The sequence below is a fragment of the Entelurus aequoreus genome, linkage group LG24, assembly GCF_033978785.1.
Source record: "Entelurus aequoreus isolate RoL-2023_Sb linkage group LG24, RoL_Eaeq_v1.1, whole genome shotgun sequence".
NCBI classification, from domain to species: Eukaryota; Metazoa; Chordata; class Actinopteri; order Syngnathiformes; family Syngnathidae; genus Entelurus; species Entelurus aequoreus.
In genome coordinates, this window is record NC_084754.1 from 33,213,283 (window position 1) to 33,241,054 (window position 27,772).

At 41.6% G+C, this 27,772-nt stretch overlaps 1 protein-coding gene across 1 annotated transcript in view; it reads left to right on the forward strand.

Annotated features, from left to right (window-relative positions):
- LOC133641704 (synaptotagmin-7-like) overlaps window positions 1-27,772 on the forward strand; it is a 117,530-nt gene that overhangs the window by 17,827 nt on the left and 71,931 nt on the right. Inside the window, exon 3 of the mRNA XM_062035646.1 lies at window positions 24,158-24,301. Within this exon, the coding sequence (XP_061891630.1) occupies window positions 24,158-24,301 (144 nt within the window). The remainder of the gene's footprint in view (window positions 1-24,157; window positions 24,302-27,772) is intronic.

Genomic DNA, 27,772 nt, shown 5'->3' on the forward strand with positions numbered 1-27,772 from the left:
TCTGTCAAAATTTGAAAGAAGTGCACACTGAGTGACGTGGTAAACAAGTGAATGTTTCCGGTCTCACAGGCGTGTGAGTTCAGTAGACAAAAGGTTGTGTTCATAGTCTAACCCCTGGAAAACACAGGCAATGTTTAAGAAGAGTGAAGACACGAACAATCCTTGAAGCTTCCCAGTTTCCTCTCTTTATTACACATTATACATATTTTCTATAATCCCCAATAACAATATAATTATTATTATCTAAATTCAATATTCCATTCTCAAAACATCTTCTCCATAGCACAATAGCTATTATAATGGTATATACTTCTGTATATTCACATTTCTTTATATTGTTGTTACAGAAACATCTTGAGTAATAAACTCTTTTACAAATGGGGAAGTATCATTTAGACATGAAATGTCCTTGGGAAGTATACTTGGGGTGAAACAAAATGTATCCACATCACTCAGTTCATTATCTATTTACAAATATAAGAAACAACAATAACATATTTACACAGATAATAATATGACCTTGTGTGAGATAAAGATAGAAGAGTATTTCTTTACAACACAGAACTATAAACACACACTGCAGTGCTCTTCGGCTGGCATAAAAAGGGTTAACTGCTCTCAACTGAGAAGAGCTAGCTAGATGCTAACACACGGTGGTATTAAAGTCTAAAGGCGCTAAAACATCAATCTCTGTCACTGAACCATATTACATTTGAATTGTAGGGTGTTTAATTATCAAATGTTTACATTTGAGATATTTCACAACATTACTAACCTGGAAAACACAGGCAATGTTTAAGAAGAGTGAAGACACGAACAATCCTTGAAGCTTCCCAAGTTTCCTCTGAGTGGAGGGGGGAGGAAATATCCACACCTAAAAAGGGACCTACGGGCAACTACTTCAAAACACATTAGTTCCGCTCTTCATTTCTGTCTTTACACTAACATGCAGGCCTGGCCCTAACCAATCTGGCGCCATAGGAACAATTTTAGGTGGCGCCCCCCCACATCGGAGGTGAAGTGTATATACTCACAAGAAACCGAATAGCTTTGTCTTTGACCATTTTTTTTACTTAAAGAAAGCAAATTAACAATCAGCAGTATAATATATTATATGAGAATGTTATGTGATGATTATCTTTAACCGAATCACAGCAGTGCTCAAATTAAAAAACAGCATTCCTTCTCATGTGATATTGCTTAATTAACATTAATGATGTGCACTTTAACAACTAGGCTTACAACTATACCTAATATATAAAGGGGTGGAAAAGTGACTATTACATGCAGGGCAAACATTAGCTAACCAGAAGGCAATAACAATGTAAACAAAAAACACCTGCTTAAAAGATCTAATACAAATGTCCCTGAGGAATGTAAGGTGGGAGTACTGTAATTACCTAACGTTACATTATTATTTTCCATAACAATTTAGCCCCCTCCACAATACTAACCCAACGTTAAAACAGAACTAGCTATTTGTTGATTAGCAATTGCCGAATCATGTAACATTAGCTTAATGCTAAAAAGCCAGGTTACTATCACATTCTGTAACATACAAATAATTTCATGTAGGCTAACGTTACCTACCTGCTACCTCTGTCTTTTTCTCGTTTCTCCTCTTCTTTTCTCTTTTTTCTTCCCTGGGCACCTGACAGTTTTGGCCGTTTTGACATCTTGTGTTGATTTTTTGATGTGGTAAGAGTCATGATACGGGAAGGGATGGGGCGCAGTGTGCGGGGGGGCGTAATGTTGTAACAAATAATATTTCTATTAAATAGGCTTTACTTTGCATTTTAATTAACGTGGGATTATTTTTTGTATTTAGAAATAATAGTACCAACTTTATTTATTTATTTTTTTCCTCCAACATTTGTGGCACTGGCGTGGCGCCCCCTGATGGACGGCGCCCTTAGCATTTGTCTATACGGCCTATGCCACGGGCCGGACCTGCTAACATGGATGAAAAACGGCTATAACCTCTGTCAATAAAAAAGCGATTGACAAAAAAAACATCTATATTCCACATTGTGAAGGCATCACATATATATTACGCTGCTTTTGTGTGATGCATTGGAAACGTAGCGTAAAACCGCTTCATATTAATTATTTAGCTGTACATACATTTACGACCAGTGTTGGGTTAGTTACTGAAAAGCAGTAACTAGTTGCAGTTATTAGTTACTTTATTTCAAAAGTAACTTTGTTACTAACTCAGTTACTTACACCAAAAAGTAATGCGTTACTGTGAAAAGTAACTAGTAGTTACTTCTATTTTATTTATTTATTTATTTTTCTAAGGCCCCCTTTAATGCCCTTTTAGCCTTCATTTCAGTACCGTTATTGCACTGGAGAATAATACAATGTGTTGATCAACTTGACATGCATTTGCATCACTGAACTCTGCTAAGCAATGTGCTCTACATACAACACACAAACAATGTTGTCTACATACAACACACAAACAATGTGCTCTACATACAACACACAAAGACAAAGATATGTTACAAAGGCCAATTTGTTTCTGGCCAGAACAAATTGACGAAACTATTTTAAATAGCTGCAACATAACATACATAAGTAACAAACAGCTTAATAACAACATAGCTGTAAAGCAAGGAAGGCACACACTACATACACAAAGCCTAACCAGGCGTTTTTTTCTCACAAAGAATTGTGAAATAAAATCATGTCTGAAGCCCAGAACACTCTACACATTTCCAGTTTTAGTTTAGAGATAAGGAAAGATTGGCCTGGCCCACTAGGATCCCTCTTTATGTTTGTAAAATTTATAGTCTATACATTTAGAGTGATGTGATAATCAAACACTCTAGAAGTCTAGAATGAAAGGGTATATAAGAGAATTGACATAGAGTGTGTACCTTCAGTGCTGAATGATGAGCAGAGGCAGAGTTTGGAGTGTTTTTTTCAGCTTACTTTCCATTTGCATGTCCTCACTGTCCACTGTGTCCAGGTATTTGGAAAAGGTTTCCGTGCCATTTGCTGTTTGACGCCCGCTATCATGCTAATTAGCTGCCTGAAAGCGGGTGACCCCACTGTAGAAATAGCCTGCATGTCTTCTAGCACATACACTGCAATGGCTCTATCAATGTCGTCTTGGCTAGCAGTCCCTCCGTTAAAATCCAGCCGCTGTTGCTTAGATGGTGATGGAAGTGTGTCTCTCTTTACTAGCTTCGTCAAAGCATGTTGCTTTTGTAGCTGTTTCAGCAGATTTGAATAGCTGTTTTGGGCAGTAGATGGGATCTTTGATCCAAGACACAACTTACATTGAACTAAAATGTTCTTTTCTTTTTTGCTCGACAAAAGAAAAGTAGTGAGAATATCTCCATGTTAAGAAATTCAACTGCGGCGCCACCATGATGTCTTGTTAGTAAACACAGACACGCCCCCCCACACCAACACCCAGACACACACAGAGCGCTCCTCTTCTCCCGCGCCTCTTCTGCAACTCTCCAGTAAAACACACTCAGATCTTCTCAGTTTCTAGCCGATACTACATAAAAAATAACGTAAAATAACGCAGTAACTTATGTAGTAACGGTAACTGAGTTACTGAAAATAAAAAATAACGCTTTAGACTACTAGTTACCGCCGAAAATAACAGCGTTACAGTTAGTCCCAACACTGGTTACGACCAAGCTATTCTAGCTGATGTACTATTATGCAATAGTAGATGGATGAGGTCGAGAGCAAATGATTCTAAGGTTGGCATGTTTTGAAAAATGGGTAATATAGATATTAATTGCATGTTGCTGTTAGCTGCAAGAATTGGTTGAGATAGATCAGCATGTCATTTGACTGAGACAGTGGCCTATACATCTTACAGTGATATTAGGAAGATTACATTTTATTGCATACGGAAGTACGTAGGTAGTGATATAAAATAACAAAAGTTTATGACAAAACCAGTGAAGTTGGCACGTTGTGTAATTCGTAAATAAAAACAGAATACAATGATTTGCAAATCCTTTTCAACTTATATTCAATTGAATAGACTGCAAAGACAAGATATTTAATGTTCCAACTGAGAAACTTATTTTTTGTTTAATCTTTAACTTAGAATTTAATGGCAGAAACACATTGCAAAAAAGTTGGCACTGGGGCCTTTCCTTTTAACAACACTCAGTAAACGTTTGGTAACTGAGGAGAGCATATTTTGGAGCTTTTCAGGTGGAATTTTTTCCCATTCTTGCTTGATGTACAGCTTAAGTTGTTCAACAGTCCGGGGGTCTCCCTTGTGCTATTTTAGGCTTCATAATGCGCCACACATTTTCAATGGGAGACAGGTCTGGATTACAGGCAGGCCAGTCTAGTACCCGCACTCTTTTCTATGAAGCCATGCTGTTTTAACACGTGGCTTGTCATTGTCTTGCTGAAATAAGCAGGGGCGTCCATGGCAACGTTGCTTGGATGGCAACATATGTTGCTCCAAAACCTGTATGTACCTTTCAGCATTAATGGCGCCTTCACAGATGTGTAAGTTACCCATGTCTTGGGCACTAATACACCCCCATACCAACACACATGCTGGCTTTTCAACTTTGCGCCTATAACAATCCGCATGGTTCTTTTCCTCTTTTGGTCCTGAGAACACGACGTCCACAGTTTACAAAAACAATTCGAAATGTGGACTTGTCAGACCACATAACACGTTCCTTCTTTGCATCAGTCCATCTTAGATGAGCTCGGGCTCAGTGAAGCCGGCGGCGTTTCTGGGTGTTGTTGATAAATAGCTATTGCTTTGCATAGTAGAGTTTGAACTTGCACTTACAGATGTAGCGACAAACTGTAGTTACTGACAATGGTTTTCTGAAGTGTTCCTGAGCCCATGTGGTGATATCCTTTACAAACTGATGCTTTTTGATGCAGTACAGCCTGAGGGATCGAAGGTCACGGGCATTCAATGTTATGTGCAGTGATTTCTCCAGATTCTCTGAACCTTTTGATGATATTACGCACCGTAGATGGTGAAATCCCTAAATTCCTTGCAAATGCTGGTTGAGAAATGTTGTTCTTAAACTGTTCGACAATTTGCTCACGCATTTGTTGAGAAAATTGGTGACCCTCGCCCCATCCTTGTTTGTGAACGACTGAGCATTTCATGGAAGCTGCTTTTATACCCAATCACGGCACCCACCTGTTCCCAATTAGCCTGTTCACCTGTGGGATGTTCCAAATAAGTGTTTGATGAGCATTCCTCAACTTTCTCAGTCTTTTTTGCCACTTGTGCCAGCTTTTTTGAAACATGTTGCAGGCATCAAATTCCAAATGAGCTAATATTTGCAAAAAATAACAACGTTTACCAGTTTGAACGTTAAGTATCTTGTCTTTGCAGTCTATTCAATTGAATATAAGTTGAAAAGGATTTGCAAATCATTGAATTCTGTTTTTATTTACCATTTACACAACGTGACAACTTCACTGGTTTTGGGTTTTGTAGAAAAAATGCAGTTACTGTAATTGCCCATGAATGCATGCTTCCTCATTGGTGATGAGGTACAATTCCAATGTTTCTTATCAGTCACACAAGGACTTTCTAACTTTAATGTCAGGGTAGTTTCAGCTATCGCCGTCTTATTCTGTGATAAAGTGTGCAATATTAGTGCTGTATGCTCAGCTACATCGACATCTTCTTGGATGGATTGCAGCCTGCCTGGTGCAACTGTCTTAAGAGGGCAGGTTTACAATATACATGAGGTTTTCAGGGAGAATTTCTGTAATACATATTTATACAGTGAATTATTATATTGTGCAATGTATTTCTGCACCGTCCCTGTGGAATAACTAAGAAACGTATTGCTTAGAACAGTGTTTTTCAACCTTTTTTGAGCCAAGGCATATTTTTTGCGTTGAAAAAATCAAGAGGCACACCACAGGGAGAAGTCAGTAAAAAAACGAAACTCAGTTGACAGTAAAAAGTCGTTGTCCCAATTGTTGGATATGACTATAAAGCATAACCAAGCATGCATCAATGTAGCTCTTGTCTCAAAGTAGGTGTACTGTCACCACCTGCACTGCAAAAACTGAAATTTAAGTAAGATTAAATATCTCAAATAAGGGTGATGTTTGCATATTTTCTGTCTGATAAGATAATTCTTCTCACTAAGCAGATTTTTATGTTTTACTTGTTTGAAGTGTTTTGGTCCTAAATGATCTCAGTAAGATATTACAGCTTGCAGCTGAGATTTGATGAGCTATATTGAGTAAAACATGCTTGAAACTAGAATATCAACTGTTGCAAAGCTGTGTCATCAACACTCACAAGTATAAAACTACTTTTTTAAAGTTATCATTTCTTACTTCAAGCTTAAAAAAAATAATCATGATGCCGAGCGCATATCATTATGTCAAGATAATGGCACTAGCATTTAATTAATTGAATAATATTTTTAAACATATTGAGCAAAAAGGTCTAATTTTTTTTTCTACCAAGAAAAGTGCACTTGTTATTAGTGAGAATATACTTATTTGAAGGTATTTTTGGGTTTGTTGAGATTAGCTAATTTTACTTGTTTTGGAAAGTCTTGACAAGCCAAATTTTCTTGTTCTATTGGCAAAAATGTTGCTTAGTTCAAATAAAATACCCCTCATTTTTAATTTTTTTTTATTGTTTTTGAACACTGACTTTTTGCAGTGTGTCACATCACGCCCTGACTTATTTGGACTTTTTTGCTGTTTTCCTGTGTGTAGTGTTTTACTTCTTGTCTTGCGCTCCTATTTTGGTGGCTTTTTCTCTTTTTTGGTATTTTCCTGTAGGAGTTTCATGTCTTCTTTTGAGCGATATTCCCCGCATCTACTTTGTTTTAGCAATCAAGAACATTTAAGTTGTTTTTATCCTTCTTCGTGGGGACATTGTTGATTGTCATGTCATGTTCGGATGTACATTGTGGACGTCGTCTTTGCTCCACAGTAAGTCTTTGCTGTCGTCCAGTAATCTGTTTTTGTTCACTTTGTAGCCAGTTCAGTTTTAGTTTTGTTCTGAATAGCTTTCCCTAAGCTTCAATGCCTTTTCTTAGGGACACTCACCTTTTGTTTATTTTTTGGTTTAAGCATTAGACACCTTTTTACCTGCACACTGCCTTCCGCTATTCCAGACATCTACAAAGCAATTAGCTACCGGCTGTCACCTACTGATATGGAAGAGTATTACAGGGTTACTCTGCCGAGCTCTAGACAGCACCGACACTCAACAACAACACATTTGCAGACTATAATTACTGCTTTGCGAAAAATATTTTTAACCCAAATAGGTGAAATTAGATAATAATAATAATAATAGATTTTACTTTACGTTGAGCAAACAACCTCAAAGTGCCACAGTGTTAAAAAAAGAAAAATACAATAGTGATAATAATAATAATAAAAGATAATACAAATAAATAAAATACAAAACTAGAAACAGCCCAATAGCTAGAACCAGCATGCATATATCTATAAAAATCTATAAAAAGGCTTTTTTAAAAAGATGGGTTTTTAAGCCTTTTTTAAAAGCATCCACAGTCTGAGGTGCCCTCAGGTGGTCAGGGAGAGCGTTCCACAGACTGGGATAATCTCCCACGGCACACCAGACTGTATCTCACGGCACACTAGTGTGCCGCGGCACAGTGGTTGAAAAACACTGGCTTAGAAGACACATAAGTATTATATATTTCATGACCATTGCAAGCTAAAATTGTTTTTGGTTTCATGCTGATGGTAAGCCCAGACTGATATCTGTGCTGCTTGTCTCACAGGCCATGTGTCACTGTGCATCAGTCCAATAGCAAGGGTTAAGCAGCTGAAGCATCGATCTAATGTCAGCAGCTCCATTACATCTACAACATATTGTTGCTTTAGGCCATACGAGGATGGAGAGGCTGAGGAGGGACACTGCCGAGGTACAACTTGGGCCTTTGTGCTGATTCAATGCTATACAATAGCCTGTTGAAACATTATCTTGCCCCTTTTTTGTGTGAGTTTTAAGCTTCTGCTGGGCATATAAGAGTGACACAGCTGGACTAATGCCTTCAGCTCACTGAGCATTAGCAATGTAGCACATGCAAGCAGCAAGGTCAGTGAGGGAACTGCCCATTATACAAAACCCAAAACCAGTGAAGTTGGCACGTTGTGTAATTCGTAAATAAAAAGAGAATACAATGATTTGCAAATCCTTTTCAACTTATATTCAATTGAATAGACTGCAAAGACAAGATACTTCATGTTCCAACTGAGAAACCTTTTTTTTTGTGCAAATAATCATTAATTTAGGATTTAATGGCAGCAACACGTTGCAAAAAAATTGTCACAGGGCATTTTTACCACTGTGTTACATGGCCTTTCCTTTTAACAACACTTTGGGAACTGAGGAGACCAATTTTTGAAACTTTTCAGGTGGAATTCTTTCCCATTCTTGCTTGATGTACAGCTTAAGTCGGCCAGTCTAGTACCCGCACCCTTTTACTACGAAGCCACGCTGTTGTAGCACATGGCTTGGCATTGTCTTGCTGAAATAAGCAGGGGCGTCCATGGTAACGTTGCTTGGATGGCAACATATGTTGCTCCAAAACCTGTATGTACCTTTCAGCATTAATGGCGCCTTCACAGATGTGTAAGTTACCCATGTCTTGGGCACTAATACACCCCCATACCATCACACATGCTGCCTTTTACACGTTGCGCCTAGAACAATCCGGATGGTCCTTTTCCCTTTTGTTCCGGAGGACACGACGTCCACAGTTTCCAAAAGCAATTTGAAATGTGGACTCGTCAGACCACAGGACACTTTTACATTTTGCATCAGTCCATCTTAGATGAGCTCGGAACCAGTGAAGCCGGCGGCGTTTCTGGGTGTTGTTGATAAATGGCTTTGGCTTTGCATAGTAGAGTTTTAACTTGCACTTACAGATGTAGTGATGAACTGTAGTTACTGACAGTGGTTTTCTGAAGTATTCCTGAACCGATGTGGTGATATCCTTTACACACTGATGCCGCTTTTTGATACATTACCGCCTGAGGGATTGAAGGTCACTGGCTTAGCTGCTTACGTGCAGTGATTTCTCCAGATTCTCTGAACTTCGCCCCATCCTTGTTAGTGAATGACCGAGCATTTAATGGAAGCTGCTTTTATACCCAATCATGGCACCCACCTGTTCCCAATTAGCCTGTTCACCTGTGGGATGTTCCAAATAAGTGTTTGACGAGCATTCCTCTACTTTCTCAGTCTTTTTTGCCACATGTGACAGCTTTTTTGAAACATGTTGCAGGCATCAAATTCAAATTGAGCTAATATTTGCAAAAAAAATAACAAAGTTTTCCAGTTTGAATGTTGAGTATCTTTGCAGTTTATTCAATTGAATATAAGTTGAAAAGGATTCGCAAATCATTGTATTCTGTTTTTATTTACAATTTACACAACCTGCCAACTTCACTGGTTTTGGGGTTTGTCGTCAAGTGGAGCTCTCATTAGTATAAATATGAGAGGAGAGCTCATTGTTGTATTTCCTGTGCCACAGCAACACCTCATATGTTTGGTGACAAGACACGGCCATAATAGACACAAGTGCTTGTTCAAACTCATGCCAATCGCTGACAAATTCATGATTGGAGTGAATCATTGCTGAGTGAAATAATCCATGTTTTGTCACAGATATCTAGACTTTGAGAGGTTTTACCAAATTGACATCCAGGGAAACTGGGCACATCCTTAGCCTGAACAACAGAATGTACTACAGAAAATATCAGATATTACTCCTACAATATTGGGTATTATTTAACCAATTGTTTAGGGTTTTCATGTTTTTTTAAGCAGGGTTGGCCAAATGTTTTGCCTCCTATGGCCAAAGTAAAAATGTGCCAATGGGCCGTAGGCAAAACACAGCGATTTTAACCATACAGCAGCAACATGGGCAGTTTTTCCCATACCACCATATTTAAGGTAGTGTTTGCTTGATTGACTGATTGAAACTTTTATTAGTAGATTGCACAGTACAGTACATATTCCGTACAATTGACCACTAAATGGTAACACCCCAATAAGTTTTTCAACTTATTTAAGTCGGGGTCCACTTAAATTGATTCATGATACAGATATATACTATCATCATAATACAGTCATCACACAAGTTAATCATCAGAGTATGTACATTGAATTATTTACATTGTTTACAATCCGGGGTGTGGAATGTGGAGGGGTGGCTTAGGTTTGGTTGATATCAGCACTTCAGTCATCAACAATTGCATCATCAGAGAAATGGACATTGAAACAGTGTAGGATATGTACAGCGAGCAGTGGACATAGAGAGAGAGAGATCAGAAAGCATAAGAACCAGTATCTACATTTGATTATTTACAATCCAGGGAGGAGGGATGTGGAAGGGGGAGCGTTTTAGTCAAGGGTTGAAGTTGCCTGGAGGTGTTGTTTTATTGCGGTTTTGAAGGAGGATAGAGATGCCCTTTCTTTTACACCTGTTGGGAGTGCATTCCATATTGATGTGGCATAGAAGGAGAATGAGTTAAGACCTTTGTTAGATCGGAATCTGGGTTTAACGTGGTTAGTGGAGCTCCCCCTGGTGTTGTGGTTATGGCGGTTATTTATGTTAAGGAAGTAGTTTGACATGTACTTCGGTGTCAGGGAGGTGTAGCGGATTTTATAGACTAGGCTCAGTGCAAGTTGTTTTACTCTGTCCTCCACCCTGAGCCAGCCCACTTGGGAGAAGTGGGTAGGAGTGAGGTGTGATCTGGGGTGGAGGTCTAGAAGTAATCTGACTAGCTTGTTCTGGGATGTTTGGAGACTAGATTTGAGGGTTTTGGAGGTGCTAGGGTACCAGGAGGTGCATGCGTAATCGAAAAAGGGTTGAATGAGAGTTCCCGCTAGAATCTTCATGGTGCTTTTGTTGACCAGAGAAGAGATTGTGTAGAGAAATCTCATTCGTTGGTTGACCTTTTTGATTACCTTGGTTGCGATTTTATCACAGGAAAGATTAGCCTCTAGAATGGAACCTAGGTGATAACAATGTCACCCACTTTTATAGTGAAGTCACTGACTTTCTTAAGGTTGATGTGGGACCCAAATAGGATGGATTCCGTTTATAAATTCTACAGAGTTCAGCGGAGATTGTTACCTTCAATAGTTGGCCACTCGTTAGCCTTGCGGATTTTGCCATTAATGATTACATGAGCTTGAAAGAGTCCAGTAGGAATTTGTATCAACATTGGGAAGCCTCAAACAAAACGACAAAGCAGGGACAATGTGGCCCACAGGCCCCACTCTGGGCACCCCTGGTTTAGAGACATGAGCTAACACAGGCGTTCGTGATAGAAGAGAGACAATGTGGGGATAGATCCTGATGTTAATGTAGGGTGACCAAACGTCCTGTTTTTATGTTCTGTCCTAGCCGACAGTCTTCATAGTTTTTTATCGGGCCCTTAAATTAACCAGCATTAGGGCTCTCTCTGCTGCATGTGACAAAACTAAATATAGAGATTTATTTTTACATTTTTGCATCATTTTACTAAAAAGTTTGTGAGAGCTAGTTTTGTTCAAGCTTAATTTGCTAATAATGCTAATATTAGGTCAGACCTGAGCATTCGGCGGCCCGCGGGCCACATCCGGCCCTTTGTGCGTCCCTGTCCGGCCCGCGTGAGGCCAATCATAAATTACAAAATAAATTTAAAAAAGTATCTATTCCGAGTGTGCCATACAACGGTGCTGCTTTTGATTTGAAAAGCGCTATTTGTATTACTTCCGTGTGGACGTATGCTCGTGCGCGATTGTGAGTGAATGTGAACAGCGGCAATCACAAATGACAAAATACATTTAAAAAAAACATCTATGTCGTGCGTGCAATACAACTGTGCTGCTTTTATTTTGAAAAGTGTTATTTATGCGCGTATGTCCATGTGTAACCTGTGAGTGAAAAAAGATGCACAGCGACAAGTGATGCACGGTTATCCCCGAGACGCTAAAAAGAGAAAAGTTGATGAGGAATGGCGTGTTTTCAACAAGACATGGACTGCCAAGTATTTCTTTACAGAAATTAAAGGTAAAGCCGTGTGCTTAATTTGTGGTACACAGGTTGCTGTGTTTAAAGAATATCATTTGAATCGCCACTACACGACGAAGCACGAGGAAAAATATGGTAATCTGTCTGATGAAGAGCGTGCAAGGGAGGCTGATGCGTTGATGGTAAAACTGCAAACCCAACAAGGACTTTTTGCCTAATTTCACACCTCCAGAGATGCAGCCGTCAGGACAAGTTTGTCATTTCTCACAAAATCGCCAGAAAAAGTAAGGCGTTTTCTGACGGAGAATTTATTAAGGAGTGGTTATTGGACTCTGTTGCGCTGATATGTCCGGAGAAGAGGGGCGCATTTGAGAACGTGTCACTCTCCCGACGCACTGTAACAAGGCGGGTTGAGACCATTGCTAGAAACTTGGAGCTTCAGCTGAAGAACAGAACGGCCGACTTTGACTGTTTTTTGCTGGCTTTGGATGAGAGCTGCAATGTACGTAACACCGCCCAGCTGCTCATCTTCCTACATGGGATAACTGCAGACTTTCAAATCACAGAGGGGCTGGCAGCCATGCAGTCAATTAAAGAGACAACCACAGGTAATGACTTGTTCACATAGGTAAATGCGTGTTTGGACATGTTAGGACTGAAATGGGACAAGCTGGCATGTGTGACAACAGATGGTTGTCCAAATCTGACGGGGAAAAATGTTGGACTTTTAAAGAGGATGCAGGATAAAGTGACAGTAATTGACATTTTTGCATTGTATTATACATCCGGAAGTGTTGTGTAAGACAGTGTTGAAAATAAAACCATCAAAAGCATTCTGCTTTTGTATAAAGTTAAGTTAGGTTAAATGAAATTATTATTATTATTATTATTCATCTTACAGTATATCAAAAATAATTTGAGCAAAATGTAATTGAAATATTGTCGGTGTGGCCCTCCAGCAGTGCTCAGGTTGCTCATGTGGCCCCCGGTAAAAATTAATTGCCCACCCCTGTATTAGGTCATACTTTAGTTTTCCACTTGTCCAGTAAGACTTAAAAAGAGAGCCATTGCTTTCTTAATACAGAATAATACAGAAGATGTTAGGATCCGCTGCCCAGATCATAGTTTGTTTACGTTTTCAAGTCACATGTGTTTTCAGCACCTTGTGTTTGTTTGTTTCTGTTGCCATGACGGCAGATTGTGCTCAGCTGCCTCTGGTTAGTGTTCGAGACACTCACCTGTTGTCCGGGCACTAATTTAGAGGGCTATTTAGTCTTTGCCCTGGCCTCACTCGGTCTGGCTTCCTAGTTTGTTCCACACAACAGTTGACGACTTTTGTTTCCTGCTCTTTAGCGATTAGTTTTCACACTAGGCTATTTTGGCTTGCTAGCTCCCACGCTAGTCTTTTGGTTCTACCTTAAGTGCTATGAGCATGGTTTTGTTTGTTCAAATATTATTTATTTCTTAAATAAATCATTCTTACCTGCAAGCTGTGTCCGAAGCCCATCTGCATTCCTAGGAGAACAACACCCGCATCACCATGCGACCAGGTCGTCACAGTAGGAAGCCAGCAAGAAAAGGTTCTCCCGCAGCGAGCATGATGGAGGAATTGGACGAAGGTACGTCGATGGTGTTGCGAGCGATGGAGGCGGAGACTCTTCGCTATTCCCCCTCGGAGCGCGAGGACCTGTTATGGGGTCCTAACGGAAGGTTGGTCCCAATCCACTCCGTTTGGCCCGAGGACATTGCCACACCTCCGCAGTACCGGACGCGTCAGCGAAGACGGAAGCCGCCCAAAGGGTCTTCACTTTGCTGCCAAGACATGCCACTCCCTCAAACTCCTCCACCGGTACACAGCAAGCTACATTCCGCCCAAGATTCCCCTCTTCAAAGGTCTGTTAATCCCATCAACTACCTTACCGAAGATTGTTATGACTGGCCTGTCAATCACTGGGACTGCAGCTATGACGTCATTCCATCGGCACCCCCTGATGACATGCCGCTTGATGACGTTGTCCCGTCCATTTTGGATGACGTCATAGACAAAGACATTTTTAGACATTCTATCAATTCTTTCTGCCAGCCATTTACAAGTGACTTTAATTCTGCAATTAAGCATTATCAGGACATTTTTTTAAGGACTAAATCTAGTCAGTCCCAGTCACCTGACTTTCTAGCTCCACCCCCAGTGACTATTGCTCCGCCCACTGCACATATTTTTTCCCCCTGTGCTCCCACCCAGTCTCAAGTGGGGAGTAAGAATAGACATTTTGGACAATTTAGAGGAGAGGATTCTGCCCTCCTCCTGACCTCCCTCCACCCACCCTTGAAGACGGTTCCAAACCGCAAGGAGCGCGTCTGGTATCCGCTTCTTGAGGGGGGGCTAGTACTGGGAGCTGTGCTAGTGGGGTGGCACAACTACGCTCAGCCAAGCCACAACCTCCTGCTCGGCCACCGCCACCAGTCCTTCAGCGGGCTAAGCCGCAACCTCCTGCTCGGCCACCGCCACCAGTCCGTCTGCGTGCTAAACCGCAACTACCTGCCCGGCCGCCACCACCGGTTTTTCGGCCTGCTAAGCCGCAACTGGCAGCTAGGCCACCTGCAACTAAGCTAGCGCCAAGGCTAAGGCTAGCACCAGCTCCACCACAGGTTCCAGTACCTGCACCTCGGCTGGTTCCCACATCAGTACCTGCACCTCGACTGGTTCTCACACCAGTACCTGCACCACGGCTGGTTCTCGCACCAGCACCTGTACCACGACTGGTTCTCGCAACAGCACCGGCTGCCACGACAGCGACTCCTTCTGCCACGACAGCGACTCCTGCTGCCACGACGTCAGCGACTCCGGCTGCCACGACGTCGACTCCTCCGGCTGCCACGACGTCGACTCCTCCGGCTGCCACGACAGCGACGTCGACTCCTCCGGCTGCCACGGCGACGTCTCAGCGACCTCGAGTGGTCCGGCTGCGCAAGCAGCTCTCTCAGAGGTCAGGTAATGGACGCCAGTGGCGCAAACAGCAGCGACACCCAAGACAAAATGATTCCCGGGCACGGCGCCGCTGCTGCCCACTGCTCCCCAAGGGGATGGGTCAAATGCAGAGGACAAATTTCACCACATCTAGTGTGTGTGTGACAATCATTGGTACTTTAATCTTTAATCTTAATGTTGTCGTAGAACTCTCCGGCTGCTGAACTTCTGGCGCCACTCACGCCCACCTTCTCGGCGGCCACAAACATGGCCTTTCCGTGGTTGCCCGCCTCGCCTGCGGCAGCGGCGTTCCATTCGCCGCCGCCACTTGACTCGTCCCCGGTGGATTCGGGGACACGTGGCCTGGCGACCCACCACCAAGTCCTCCCCCCGCCCGCCCTTGACTCGTGAACTATTGTTTGTTTTTTTTGGGTTCCAGTTGTTTTTCTGTTTTCAAGGGACATCTGGAATCTGTCCTTTTAGGGGGGTACTGTTAGGCTCCGCTTCCCGGATCATAGTTTGTTTACGTTTTCAAGTCACATGTGTTTTCAGCACCTTGTGTTTGTTTGTTTCTGTTGCCATGACGGCAGATTGTGCTCACCTGCCTCTGGTTAGTGTTCGAGACGCTCACCTGTTGTCCAGGCACTAATCAGAGGGCTATTTAGTCTTTGCCCTGGCCTCACTCGGTCTGGCTTCCTAGTTTGTTCCACACAACAGTTGACGACTTTTGTTTCCTGCTCTTTAGCGACTAGTTTTCACACTAGGCTATTTTGGCTTGCTAGCTCACGCTAGTCTTTTGTTTCTACCTTAAGTGCTATGAGCACGGTTTTGTTTGTTCAAATATTATTTATTTCTTAAATAAATCATTCTTACCTGCAAGCTGTGTCCGAAGCCCGTCTGCATTCCTGGGAGAACAACACCCGCATCACCATGCGACCAGGTCGTCACAGAAGATACACTATTACGTTCTCAGTTGGTTATTTATGCTTCATATAACGTACACTTATTCAGCCTGTTTTTCACTATTCGTTATTTATTTTAAATTGCCTTTCAAATGTCTATTCTTGGTGTTGGGTTTTATCAAATACATTTCCCCAAAAATGCGACTTATACTCCAGTGCGACTTATATATGTTGTTTTCCTTCTTTATTATGCATTTTCAGCTGGTGCGACTTATACTCCGTAGCGACTTATACTCCGAAAAATACGGTACCAAAAACTTTTTTTGAAGTTCAGGCCAATGCTAACTAGATTCTACATTTTCCCTTCCGTGTATCCCTGCAGTCATTTAATCCGTATGTAGTTTGAGGTTGTTGTTGAAGTTAGTTGAACAATATTGGGTTACCAATTTTAGAATATATTTTCTTATTTTTAGAAGTAAACCAATAATGGATATGGGAGGTTTTTGCGTAGCAAATTACGACCTTGGACTTCAAATATGCATGGAGGATAGAAAAGGTGGGGAGGTCCTGATATACAGCTAGAGATTATTAAACAGAGTTTAATCGTTCTGCAAGAAAAGCTCTGAATTGCATGTAAGAATGCAAGAATTGTGAAGCAAAGGGGGATAAATTTCCACGGCCTGACAGCACCATATTTTGTAAGTGGAGGTACAGTGGCGGCGTCAGAGGCTTAGGCTATAGAAGCGTGGGTGTGTGTGACAGGCGGTGGGGAAGCGATGAGGAGGCAGGAGGTTTTAAGACGAAGGGGAAAAGGGATGTGGGGGGATTTGTGGTGGGAAGTGTGGCTGAACAGTAAAGCCCAAGGGTGAGGAGTGCAGCATGGTGGCTGAGAGAGCAGTGACCCAGAAAACGGTGACACACTGCAAGCACCTTTCGACACCGTATCACTCAAATAGAAACAATTAGTCCACATCCTTGTAATGAGGCTTAATTCAATATTAACTGTGGAGAAAGCAGACAGCGGACATGTTGGGTGGGGGAAGTGTCCGCAATAGTGTATTGGAAGCGTGTTCGCCAAAATCTAGCTGAATTTAGACAGATGACAAATGCTTTTGTGCTGTAATGCCAAGGAGCTGTTTGTCAATGCTGGTCTCCGACACGACTGTGTGGCTCCACCTGTGACTCTGTCCAACATAATAGATGCCATCTACTGTAGCCCATACAAAAAATTAACATTTAGAAGTTGGATAGGAGGACACCAGTGTTGGGACTAACGCGGCGGTAAATAGTAATCGGACGCGTTATTTTTTATATTCAGTAACTCAGTTACCGTTACTACGTGATGCGTTACTGCGTTATTTTACATTATTTTTTATGTAGTATCGGCTAGAAACTCAGAAGATCTGAGTGTGTTATTGGAGCACTGCAGAAGAGGAGACGGAGAAGAGGCGCGCTTTGTGCATGTGTATGTGTGTGTGTGGGAGGGGGCGTGTCTGTGTTTACTAACAAGATGTCATGGCGAAGCCCGAAGCCGAGTTTCTTAACATGGAGGTATTCTCACTACTTTTCTTTTGTCGACCACAAAGAAAATACATTTTTAGTTAAATGTAAGTTGTGTCTTGGATTTAAAGATCCTATCCTAGCAATTCAAATCTGCTGAAACAGCTACAAAAGCAACATGCTTCGACGAAGCAAGTAAAGAGAGTCACACTTCAGCTCCTAAGCAACAGCGGCTGGATTTTAACCAGGCACTGCTAGCCAGGACAACATTGATAGAGCCATTGCAGCACTGAAGGTAAACACACTCTGTCAATTCTCTTATATACGTGTACAGTTCCACTAATGGACATGGCGCGGCGAAGTTGGGAGAGTGGCCGTGCCAGCAATCTGAGGGTTACTGGTTCAATCCCCACCTTCTACCATCCTAGTCACGTCCGTTGTGTCCTTGGGCAAGACACTTCACCCTTGCTCCTGATGGGTCCTGGTTAGCCCCTTGCATGGCAGCTCCCGCCATCAGTGTGTGAATGTGTGTGTGAATGGGTGAATGTGGAAATACTGTCAAAGCGCTTTGGGCCCCTTAAAAAGGGGTACAAAAGCGCTATACAAGTACAACCCATTTACCATTTACCATTGGAGTGTTACTTTCAAAGGCAAAATTAAAGTATTGCTAGAAACATAATTTTATATGGGACTTTATTGTATTATATGTATAGTACATGCCCCAAAAAGAAAAAAGCATCAAACACAGTATATTTAAATAAATTAAATGTGAAAAAGGGAATAAATATTCAAAATAATCTAGTTTGGTTACGCCATCATGAGCGCAACACAAGGTTGTAAAAGTTTCAACTACAATTCTAAATAAGATGTCAAATGCAAACTGAAATCAAATACACACAACTTAAAGATTGATCAATACCTATTTATGATGATTTATCAAAATATAAAAGAAATATACCTGAACAGAACGCTCATGATGGTTACACCAAAAAGTAACGCTATGAATCGCGTTTTTCCACGTTTTTGGGGCATTTTTATGCTATTTCCAAGCATCTTATTTTTATTATCGTTGATTTTAAATGGTCAAACTAATGCATATTATGTATGCATGCCCTAGTAAACAAAAAAAAGTAGTATTTATTTTGATTGTTACATTTTGAAGTACATTTGTGCAGGTGGGTGCGAATGTACCCATTACCAGAGCTGTACACATACTCTTTCATTCTAGACTTTTAGAGTGTTTGATTATCACATCACTCTAAATGTATAGACTATAAAGTTCACAAACAAAAAGAGGGATCCTAGTGGGCCAGGCCAATCTTTCCTTGTCTCTAAACTAAAACTGGGGAAATGTGTAGAGTGTTCTGGGCTTCAGACATGATTTTATTTCAGAATTCCTTGAGAGAGAAAAAACGCCTGGTTAGGCTTTGTGTATGTAGTGTGTGCCTTCCTTGGTTTACAGCTGTGCTGTTATTATGCTGTTTGTTACTTATGTATGTTATGTTGCAGCTATTTAAAATAGTTTTGTCAATTTGTTCTGGCCTGAAATAAATTGGCCCTTTGAAACATATGTTTCAAAGGGCCAATTTCTTTGTGTGTTGTATGTAGAGCACATTGCTTAGCAGAGTTCAGTGATGCAAATGCATGTCAAGTTGATCAACACATTGTATTATTCTCCAGTGCAATAACAGAACTGAAATGAAGGCTAAAAGGGCATTAAAGGGGGCCTTAAAGGCCTACTGAAAGCCACTACTACCGACCACGCAGTCTGATAGTTTATATATCAATGATGAAATCTTAACATTGCAACACATGCAAATATGGCCGGGTTAACTTATAAAGTGACATTTTACATTTCCCGCGAAACTTCCGGTTGAAAACGTCTATGTATGATGACGTATGCGCGTGACGTCAATCGTTGAAACGGAAGTATTCGGACACATTGTATCCAATACAAAAAGCTTGGTTTTCATCGCAAAATTCCACAGTATTCTGGACATCTGTGTTGGTGAATCTTTTGCAATTTGTTTAATGAACAATGAAGACTGCAAAGAAGAAAGCTGTAGGTGGGATCGGTGTATTAGCGGCTGGCTGCAGCAACACAACCAGGAGGACTTTGACTTGGATAGCAGACGCGCTATCCGACGCTAGCCGCCGACCGCATTGATGATCGGGTGAAGTCCTTCGTCGCTCCGTCGATCGCTGGAACGCAGGTGAGCAAGGGTGTTGATGAGCAGATGAGGGCTGGCTGGCGTAGGTGGATAGTTAATGTTTTTAGCATAGTTCTGTGAGGTCCCGTTGCTAAGTTAGCTTCAATGGCGTCGTTAGCAACAGCATTTTTAAGCTTCGCCAGGCTGGAAAGCATTAACCGTGTAGTTACAGGTCCATGGTTTAATAGTATTGTTGATCTTCTGTCTATCCTTCCAGTCAGGGGGTTATTTATTTTGTTTCTATCTGCAGTTAAGCCCGATGCTATCATGTTAGCTCCATAGCGATGTATTGTCGTGGAGATAAAAGTCACTGTGAATGTCCATTTCGGGTTCTCGACTCCCATTTTCAAGAGGATATAGTATCCGAGGTGGTTTAAAATACAAATCCGGGATCCACAATAGAAAAAGGAGAGAGTGTGGAATCCAATGAGCCAGCTTGTACCTAAGTTACGGTCAGAGCGAAAAAAGATGCGTCCTGCACTGCACTCTAGTCCTTCACTCTCACTTTCCTCATCCACAAATCTTTCATCCTGGCTCAAATTAATGGGGTAATCGTCGGTTTCTCGGTCCGAAACGCTCTCGCTGCTGGTGTAAACAATGGGGAAATGTGAGGAGCCTTTCAACCTGTGACGTCACGCTACTTCCGGTACAGGCAAGGCTTTTTTTTTATCAGCGACCAAAAGTTGTGAACTTTATCGTCGATGTACTCTACTAAATCCTTTCAGCAAAAATATGGCAATATCGCGAAATGATCAAGTATGACACATAGAATGGATCTGCTATCCCCGTTTAAATTTAAAAAATTCATTTCAGTAGGCCTTTAATACGGAGCCCCTAAAGGGACATGGGATTTTTTTTTTTTTTAGACATGTATCTCGTGGCCACGAGAAAGTATCTCGTGCGCACGAGAAACTTTTTATAAAAAAAAAAAAAAAAAAAAAAAAATTTTTTTTTTTTTTTTTTTTTTTTTTTAATAAAAAGTTTCTCGTGGCCACGAGAAACTTTCTCGTGGCCACGAGAAACTTTCTCGTGGCCACGAGAAACTTTCTCGTGCGCACGAGAAACTTTTTATTAAAAAAAAAAAAAAAAAAAAAAAAATTTTTTTTTTTTTTTTTTTTTTTTTTTTTTATAAAAAGTTTCTCGTGGCCACGAGAAAGTTTCTCGTGGCCACGAGATACTTTCTCGTGGCCACGAGATACATGTCTAAAAAAAAAAAAATTCCCATGTCCCTTTAGGGGCTCCGTACTTTAAAAAAAAAAAAAAAAAAAAAAAAAAAAAAAATATATATATATATATATATATATATATATATATATATATATATATATATATATATATATATATATATATATATATATATATAAAAAAGTAACTAAATAGTTACTTTTCACAGTAACACATTACTTTTTGGTGTAAGTAACTAAATTAGTAACTGAGTTACTTTTCAAATAAAGTAACTAGTAACTGTAACTAGTTACTGGTTTTCAGTAATCAACCCAACACTGGAGGACACACATGTTAGCCACAGCATAGCTAGTGAGCCAGAGTGCTATCTTTACACTCACATTTTAACAGCAACTACAAACCCTAAAACCAGTGAAGTTGGCATGTTGTGCAATTTGTACATAAAAACAGAATACAATGATTTGCAAATCCTTTTCAACTTATATTCAATTGAAAAGACTGCAAAGACAAGATATTTAATGTTCCAACTGAGAAACTTTTTTTTTTTTGCATCCATCCATCCATTTTCTACCGCTTGTCCCGTTCGGGGTCGCGGGGGTGCTGGAGCCTGTCTCAGCTGCATTCGGGCAGAAGGCAGAGTACACCCTGGACAAGTCGCCACCTCATCACAGGGCCAACACAGATAGACAGACAACATTCACACTCACATTCACACACTAGGGACCATTTAGTGTTGCCAATCAACCTATCCCCAGGTGCATGTCTTTGGAGGTGGGAGGGGCCTATCCCCAGGTGCATGTCTTTGGAGGTGGGAGGGGCCTATCCCCAGGTGCATGTCTTTGGAGGTGGGAGGGGCCTATCCCCAGGTGCATGTCTTTGGAGGTGGGAGGGGCCTATCCCCAGGTGCATGTCTTTGGAGGTGGGAGGGGCCTATCCCCAGGTGCATGTCTTTGGAGGTGGGAGGGGCCTATCCCCAGGTGCATGTCTTTGGAGGTGGGAGGAAGCCGGAGTAGAACCCACGCAGTCACGGGGAGAACATGCAAACTCCACACAGAAAGATCCCGAGCGCAGGATCGAACCCATGGCCTTCGTATTGTGAGGCAGACGCACTAACCCCTCTTTCACCGTGTTTTTTGCAAATAATCATTAACTTAGAATTTAATGGCAGCAACACATTGCAAAAAGGTTGGCACAGGGGCATGTTCACCACTGTGTTACATGGCCTTTCCTTTTAACAACACTCAGTAAAGATTTGGGAACTGAGGAGACACATTTTTGAAGCTTCTCAGGTGGAATTCTTTCCCATTCTTGCTTGATGTACAGCTTAAGTTGTTCAACAGTCCGGGGGTCTCCGTTGTGGTATTTTAGGCTTCACAATGCGCCGCACATTTTCAATGGGAGACAGGTCTGGACTGGGCGAGAGCTTGGTCAGTTGGTTGTTAAAACACTTGCCCAGCTGTATAGTGGTTACACCTCTAATCAAATGAAGAAGAAGGGAATATGCTTTCCCAGGCCTGCTTAGGTCAGGCTTAATCACCTTTGTACTGGCGTCGGTCTTTTCCGCTCAACTGTGTGCAAATGGGGTATGGCTTCTTCTGCGGCATGTGAGTGTGGTGCAGAGGAGTAAACTGCAGACCACATCATAACATCCTGTCCCATATACAGCCATCCTAACGGGAATCGTGGTCTGGCAGCTGTGGACCAGAGCTTGGTCAGTTGTATAGTGGTTACACCTCTAATCAACATCTTTATCCAAACAAAGAAGAAGGTTTGGACTACATGCAGGCCAGTCTAGTACCTGCACTCTTTTACTATGAAGCCACGCTGTTGTAACACGTGGCTTGGCATTGTCTTGCTGAAATAAGCAGGGGCGTCCATGATAACGTTGCTTGGATGGCAACATATGTTGCTCCAAAACCTGTATGTACCTTTCAGCATTAATGGTGCCTTCACAGATGTGTAAGTTACCCATGCATTGGGCACTAATACACCCCCATACCATCACAGATGCTGGCTTTTCAACTTTGCGCCTATAACAATCCGGATGGTTAATTTCCTCTTTGGTCCGGAGGACACGACGTCCACAGTTTCCAAAAACAATTTGAAATGTGGACTCGTCAGACCACAGAACACTTTTCCATTTTGCATCAGTCCATCTTAGATGAGCTGGGGCCCAGCAAAGCCGGCCGCGTTTCTGGGTGTTGTTGATAAATGGCTTTGGCTTTGCATAGTAGAGTTTTAACTTGCACTTACAGATGTAGCGATGAACTGTAGTTACTGACAGTGGTTTTCTGAAGTGTTCCTGAGCCCATGTGGTGATATCCTTTACACACTGTTTTGATGCAGTACCGCCTGAAGGATCGAAGGTCACGGGCATTCAATGTTGGTTTTCAGCCCTGCTGCTTACGTAGAGTAATTTCTCCAGATTCTCTGAACCTTTTCATGGCACCCACCTGTTCCCAATTAGCCTGTTCACCGGTGGGATGTTCCAAATAAGTGTTTGATGAGATTTCCTCAACTTTCTCAGTCTTGTGCCAGCTTTTTTGAAACATGTTGCAGGCATGCTAATATTAGCAAAAAATAAAGTATAATAAGGCCATGCAGCATAAGGCATTAGTAAGTACTTAATTACGACTAATTAAGAGCCAATATGTTACTATAAATAAATAATAATAAATGGGTTGTACTTGTATAGCGCTTTTCTACCTTCAAGGTACTCAAAGCGCTTTGACACTATTTCCACATTCACCCATTCACACACACATTCACACACTGATGGCGGGAGCTGCCATGCAAGGCGCTAACCAGCAGCCATCAGGAGCAAGGGTGAAGTGTCTAGCCCAAGGACACAACGGACGTGACTAGGATGGTAGAAGGTGGGAATTGAACCCCAGTAACCAGCAACCCTCCGATTGCTGGCCCAGTACTAATTTGCATATTAATAAGAAACTAATTAATGGTAAGGAAGTGTAAGTCTAAGTCTAACCCAGTGCGCCCTATGGTTCGGAAAATACGTTATATTAAATTATTGTTCATTTTCACCACAATTCAGCTCTAGCAGAGATTTAAAAGTGCATTCTGGTTTTGAATTGGCTCATGTTTGTTTTGTAAGATCCTCCTTCCCTGGACAAAGTGTCACTGTTCCCTGATGTTGCTAAAATTCTCTTAAAATGCCATTTTTCTTTTTGATGCCCTCCTCTTCCCTCTCGCAAGGTCCAGAAGTGTCCTGTCACAGTGCAGCTGTTTTCCTTCTCTCCTCAAATGACTTGTCTTTTCTTTCCTTCTCGTTTTCCCCACTTGCACCACACCTTTTTTCCTGCTCCATTCCTCTCTCTCTTGCTTCTCTCTTTCCATCTCTGTATCTGATTGTTTTGTTTCCCGGGGAGCCAGTGAAGGAAAGCTGGTGGTTCTGTCTTTGGCCATCGGTGTGGCCGAGCAAGACGACTTTGCCAATATCCCTGACCTGCAAGAAACGGCACAGGCGGCCCCTGCAGCCAGTCAGGAGCCCCCCCTCGAGAAGAGGTACCATATAATGTATGGGAGCGCTTGTGTGTGTAAGTCCGTGTGCGTGTGTGTGTGTGTGTGTGTGTGTGTGTTAGGGAGAGTGGCAAATGAAAGGATGTGATGGGTATGATATCGAAGAACAAGCTTAGAAAGGATTTCTGCAGCAAGGTAGGGGAGAGTAGTTTTGACTAATGGTGAGCCATATCACTTAAATGCTTTATGATAAACAATGTACTGTATTTTTCGGAGTATAAGTCGCTCCGGAGCAACGTTCCCTCTAAGGTGCGCGCCTGTGTAATTGAGCACTGCTCAAGCGTCCTCTGCGCACGGCAAATCTATGCCACGCACAAAATCAAATAAAAAAATAAGCGCATAACAATTTTCGACACGACACGGACACGATAGAGAAAACAGTTTTCGTCATCATTGTTCAAATATTGTAACGTCTGTCGAGACGCTTTGAGGACATGAATTCCATCCATCACTTTACTGAGCGGCCATAAACACGTCACCAAAACATTAGTAAAAAAAATGATATCTAGCAAAACTGGACATTTTCTGCAGTACAAATCAGACCAAAAGCAACTTTGTTATATCAACAGCAGCCGCTCGCTCTTTCTCACTTGCGCCAACACATGCACATATGGCACTTAGCCAGTGATGCGTTTACAGCCACACAAAAAGTCGGACAACTCCAACACCACACATAAAGTGTCATTCCAGGTCGTTACACAATGATTTACCAATCATATGTGTGCTTATTCTAGTGTCATTTATTAGGAATCTTAATTTATAAATATTAATCATGAAATGCTGTTCGTATATTAAATAAATACTAATAAAAATATATTTTTTACAAACAGGAAGTTGCAGGAATGTACGCATGATCCCCTGCTTACATCTCATTGTGCAACATGTGAATGTTTTAATGGGAACTAAATGCAATGTCTGAAAGGGGTACAAATTACAAACCCCGTTTCCATATGAGTTGGGAAATTGTGTTAGATGTAAATATAAACGGAATACAATGATTTGCAAATCCTTTTCAACCCATATTCAGTTGAATGCACTACAAAGACAACATATTTGATGTTCAAACTCATAAAGTTTTTAGGTTTTTTTTGCAAATAATAATTAACTTAGAATTTCATGGCTGCAACACGTGCCAAAGTAGTTGGGAAAGGGCATGTTCACCACTGTGTTCAATCAATCAATCAATTAATGTTTATTTATATAGCCCTAAATCACAAGTGTCTCAAAGGGCTGTACAAGCCACAACGACATCCTCGGTACAGAGCCCACATACGGGCAAGGAAAACTCACCCCAGTGGGACGTCAATGTGAGTGACTATGAGAATCCTTGGAGAGGACCGCATATGTGGGTAACCCCCCCCCCCCCCCCCCCTCTAGGGGAGACCGAAAGCAATGGATGTCGAGTGGGTCTGACATAATATTGTGAAAGTCTAACACATCAGCGAGAGTCCAGTCCATAGTGGGGCCAGCAGGAACCATCCCGAGTGGAGACGGGTCAGCAGCGTAGAGATGTCCCCATCTGATGAACAGGCTAGCGGTCCACCCCGGGTTTGGAGCAGAGTAGAAAAGAAAAGAAAAGAAACGGCAGATCAACTGGTCTAAACAGGGAGTCTATTTAAAGGCTAGAGTATACAAATGAGTTTTAAGATGAGACTTAAATGCTTCTACTGAGGTAGCATCTCTAACTTTTACCGGGAAGGCATTCCATAATATTGGAGCCCGAATAGAAAACGCTCTATAGCCCGCAGACTTTTTTTGGGCTCTGGGAATCACTAATAAGCCGGAGTTCTTTGAATGCAGATTTCTTGCCGGGACATATGGTACAATACAATCGTCAAGATAGGCAGGAGCTTGACCGTGTAGTATTTTATACGTAAGTAGTAAAACCTTAAAGTCGCATCTTAGGTGCACAGGAAGCCAGTGCAAGTGAGCCAGTATAGGCGTAATATGATCAAACTTTCTTGTTTTTGTCAAAAGTCTTGCAGCCGCATTTTGTACCATCTGTAATCTTTTAATGCTAGACATAGGGAGACCCGAAAATAATACGTTACAGTAATCGAGACGAGATGTAATGAACGCATGGATAATGATCTCAGCATCGCTTGTGGACAAAATGGGACGAATTTTAGCGATATTACGGAGATGAAAGAAGGCCGTTTTAGTAACACTCTTAATGTGTGACTCAAACGAGAGAGTTGGGTGGAAGATAATACCCAGATTCTTTACAGAGTCACCTTGTTTAATTGTTTGGTTGTCAAATGTTAAGGTGGTATTATTAAATAGATGTCGGTGTTGAGCAGGACCGATAATCAGCATTTCCGTTTTCTTAGCGTTGAGTTGCAAAAAGTTAGCGGACATCCATTGTTTAATTTCATTAAGACACGCCTCCAGCTGACTACAATCCGGCGTGTTGGTCAGCTTTAGGGGCATGTAGAGTTGAGTGTCATCAGCATAACAGTGAAAGCTAACACCGTATTTGCGTATGATGTCACCTAGCGGCAGCATGTAAATACTAAAGAGTGCAGGGCCAAGAACCGAACCCTGGGGAACTCCGCACGTTACCTTGACATAGTCCGAGGTCACATTGTTATGGGAGACACACTGCATCCTGTCAGTAAGATAAGAGTTAAACCAAGACAAGGCTAAGTCTGTCATCCCAATACGCGTTTTGATACGCTCTAATAAAATATTATGATCAACAGTATCGAAAGCGGCGCTAAGATCAAGAAGCAGCAACATAGATGACGCATCAGAATCCATCGTTAGTAATAGATCATTAGTCATTTTTGCGAGGGCTGTCTCCGTAGAGTGATTTGCCCTGAAACCGGACTGAAAAGGTTCACAGAGATTGTTAGACGCTAAGTGTTCATTTAGCTGCTGTGCTACAATTTTTTCGAGGATTTTCGAGATAAACGGAAGGTGGGACACCGGCCGGTAGTTTACCAGGAGATCAGGATCGAGGTTAGGTCTTTTGAGTAGAGGATGAATAACCGCTTTTTTGAATGCTAGGGGAACAGTACCAGAGGAAAGTGATAAGTTTATAATATTTAACACTGATGGACATAATAATACAAAAAGCTCCTTGATAAGTTTCCCAGGAATTGGGTCAAGTAAACATGTTGTTTGTTTTGTCCCATTTACACATTTTGACAATTCCTCCAATGTTATTTCATCAAAGAGAGAGAAACTATTTTGGAGGGCGGTATCCATCGTATATACAGTCGTATTTGTGTTAATAGAACCCAGTTGTAGCTGAGATGCATTGTCTTTAATCTCTTTTCTAATGACTTCAATTTTCTTATTAAAGAAATTCATAAAGTCATCTGCTGAGTGGGTGGAGCTACTGGGAGGAGTCCCTTGTTGGGTTAGCGATGCTACCGTACTAAACAGAAATTAGGATAATTTTTGTTGAGGTGGATGAGATTTGATTAATATTTAGCTTTAGCTGAGGTAAGCATGCGTTTATAA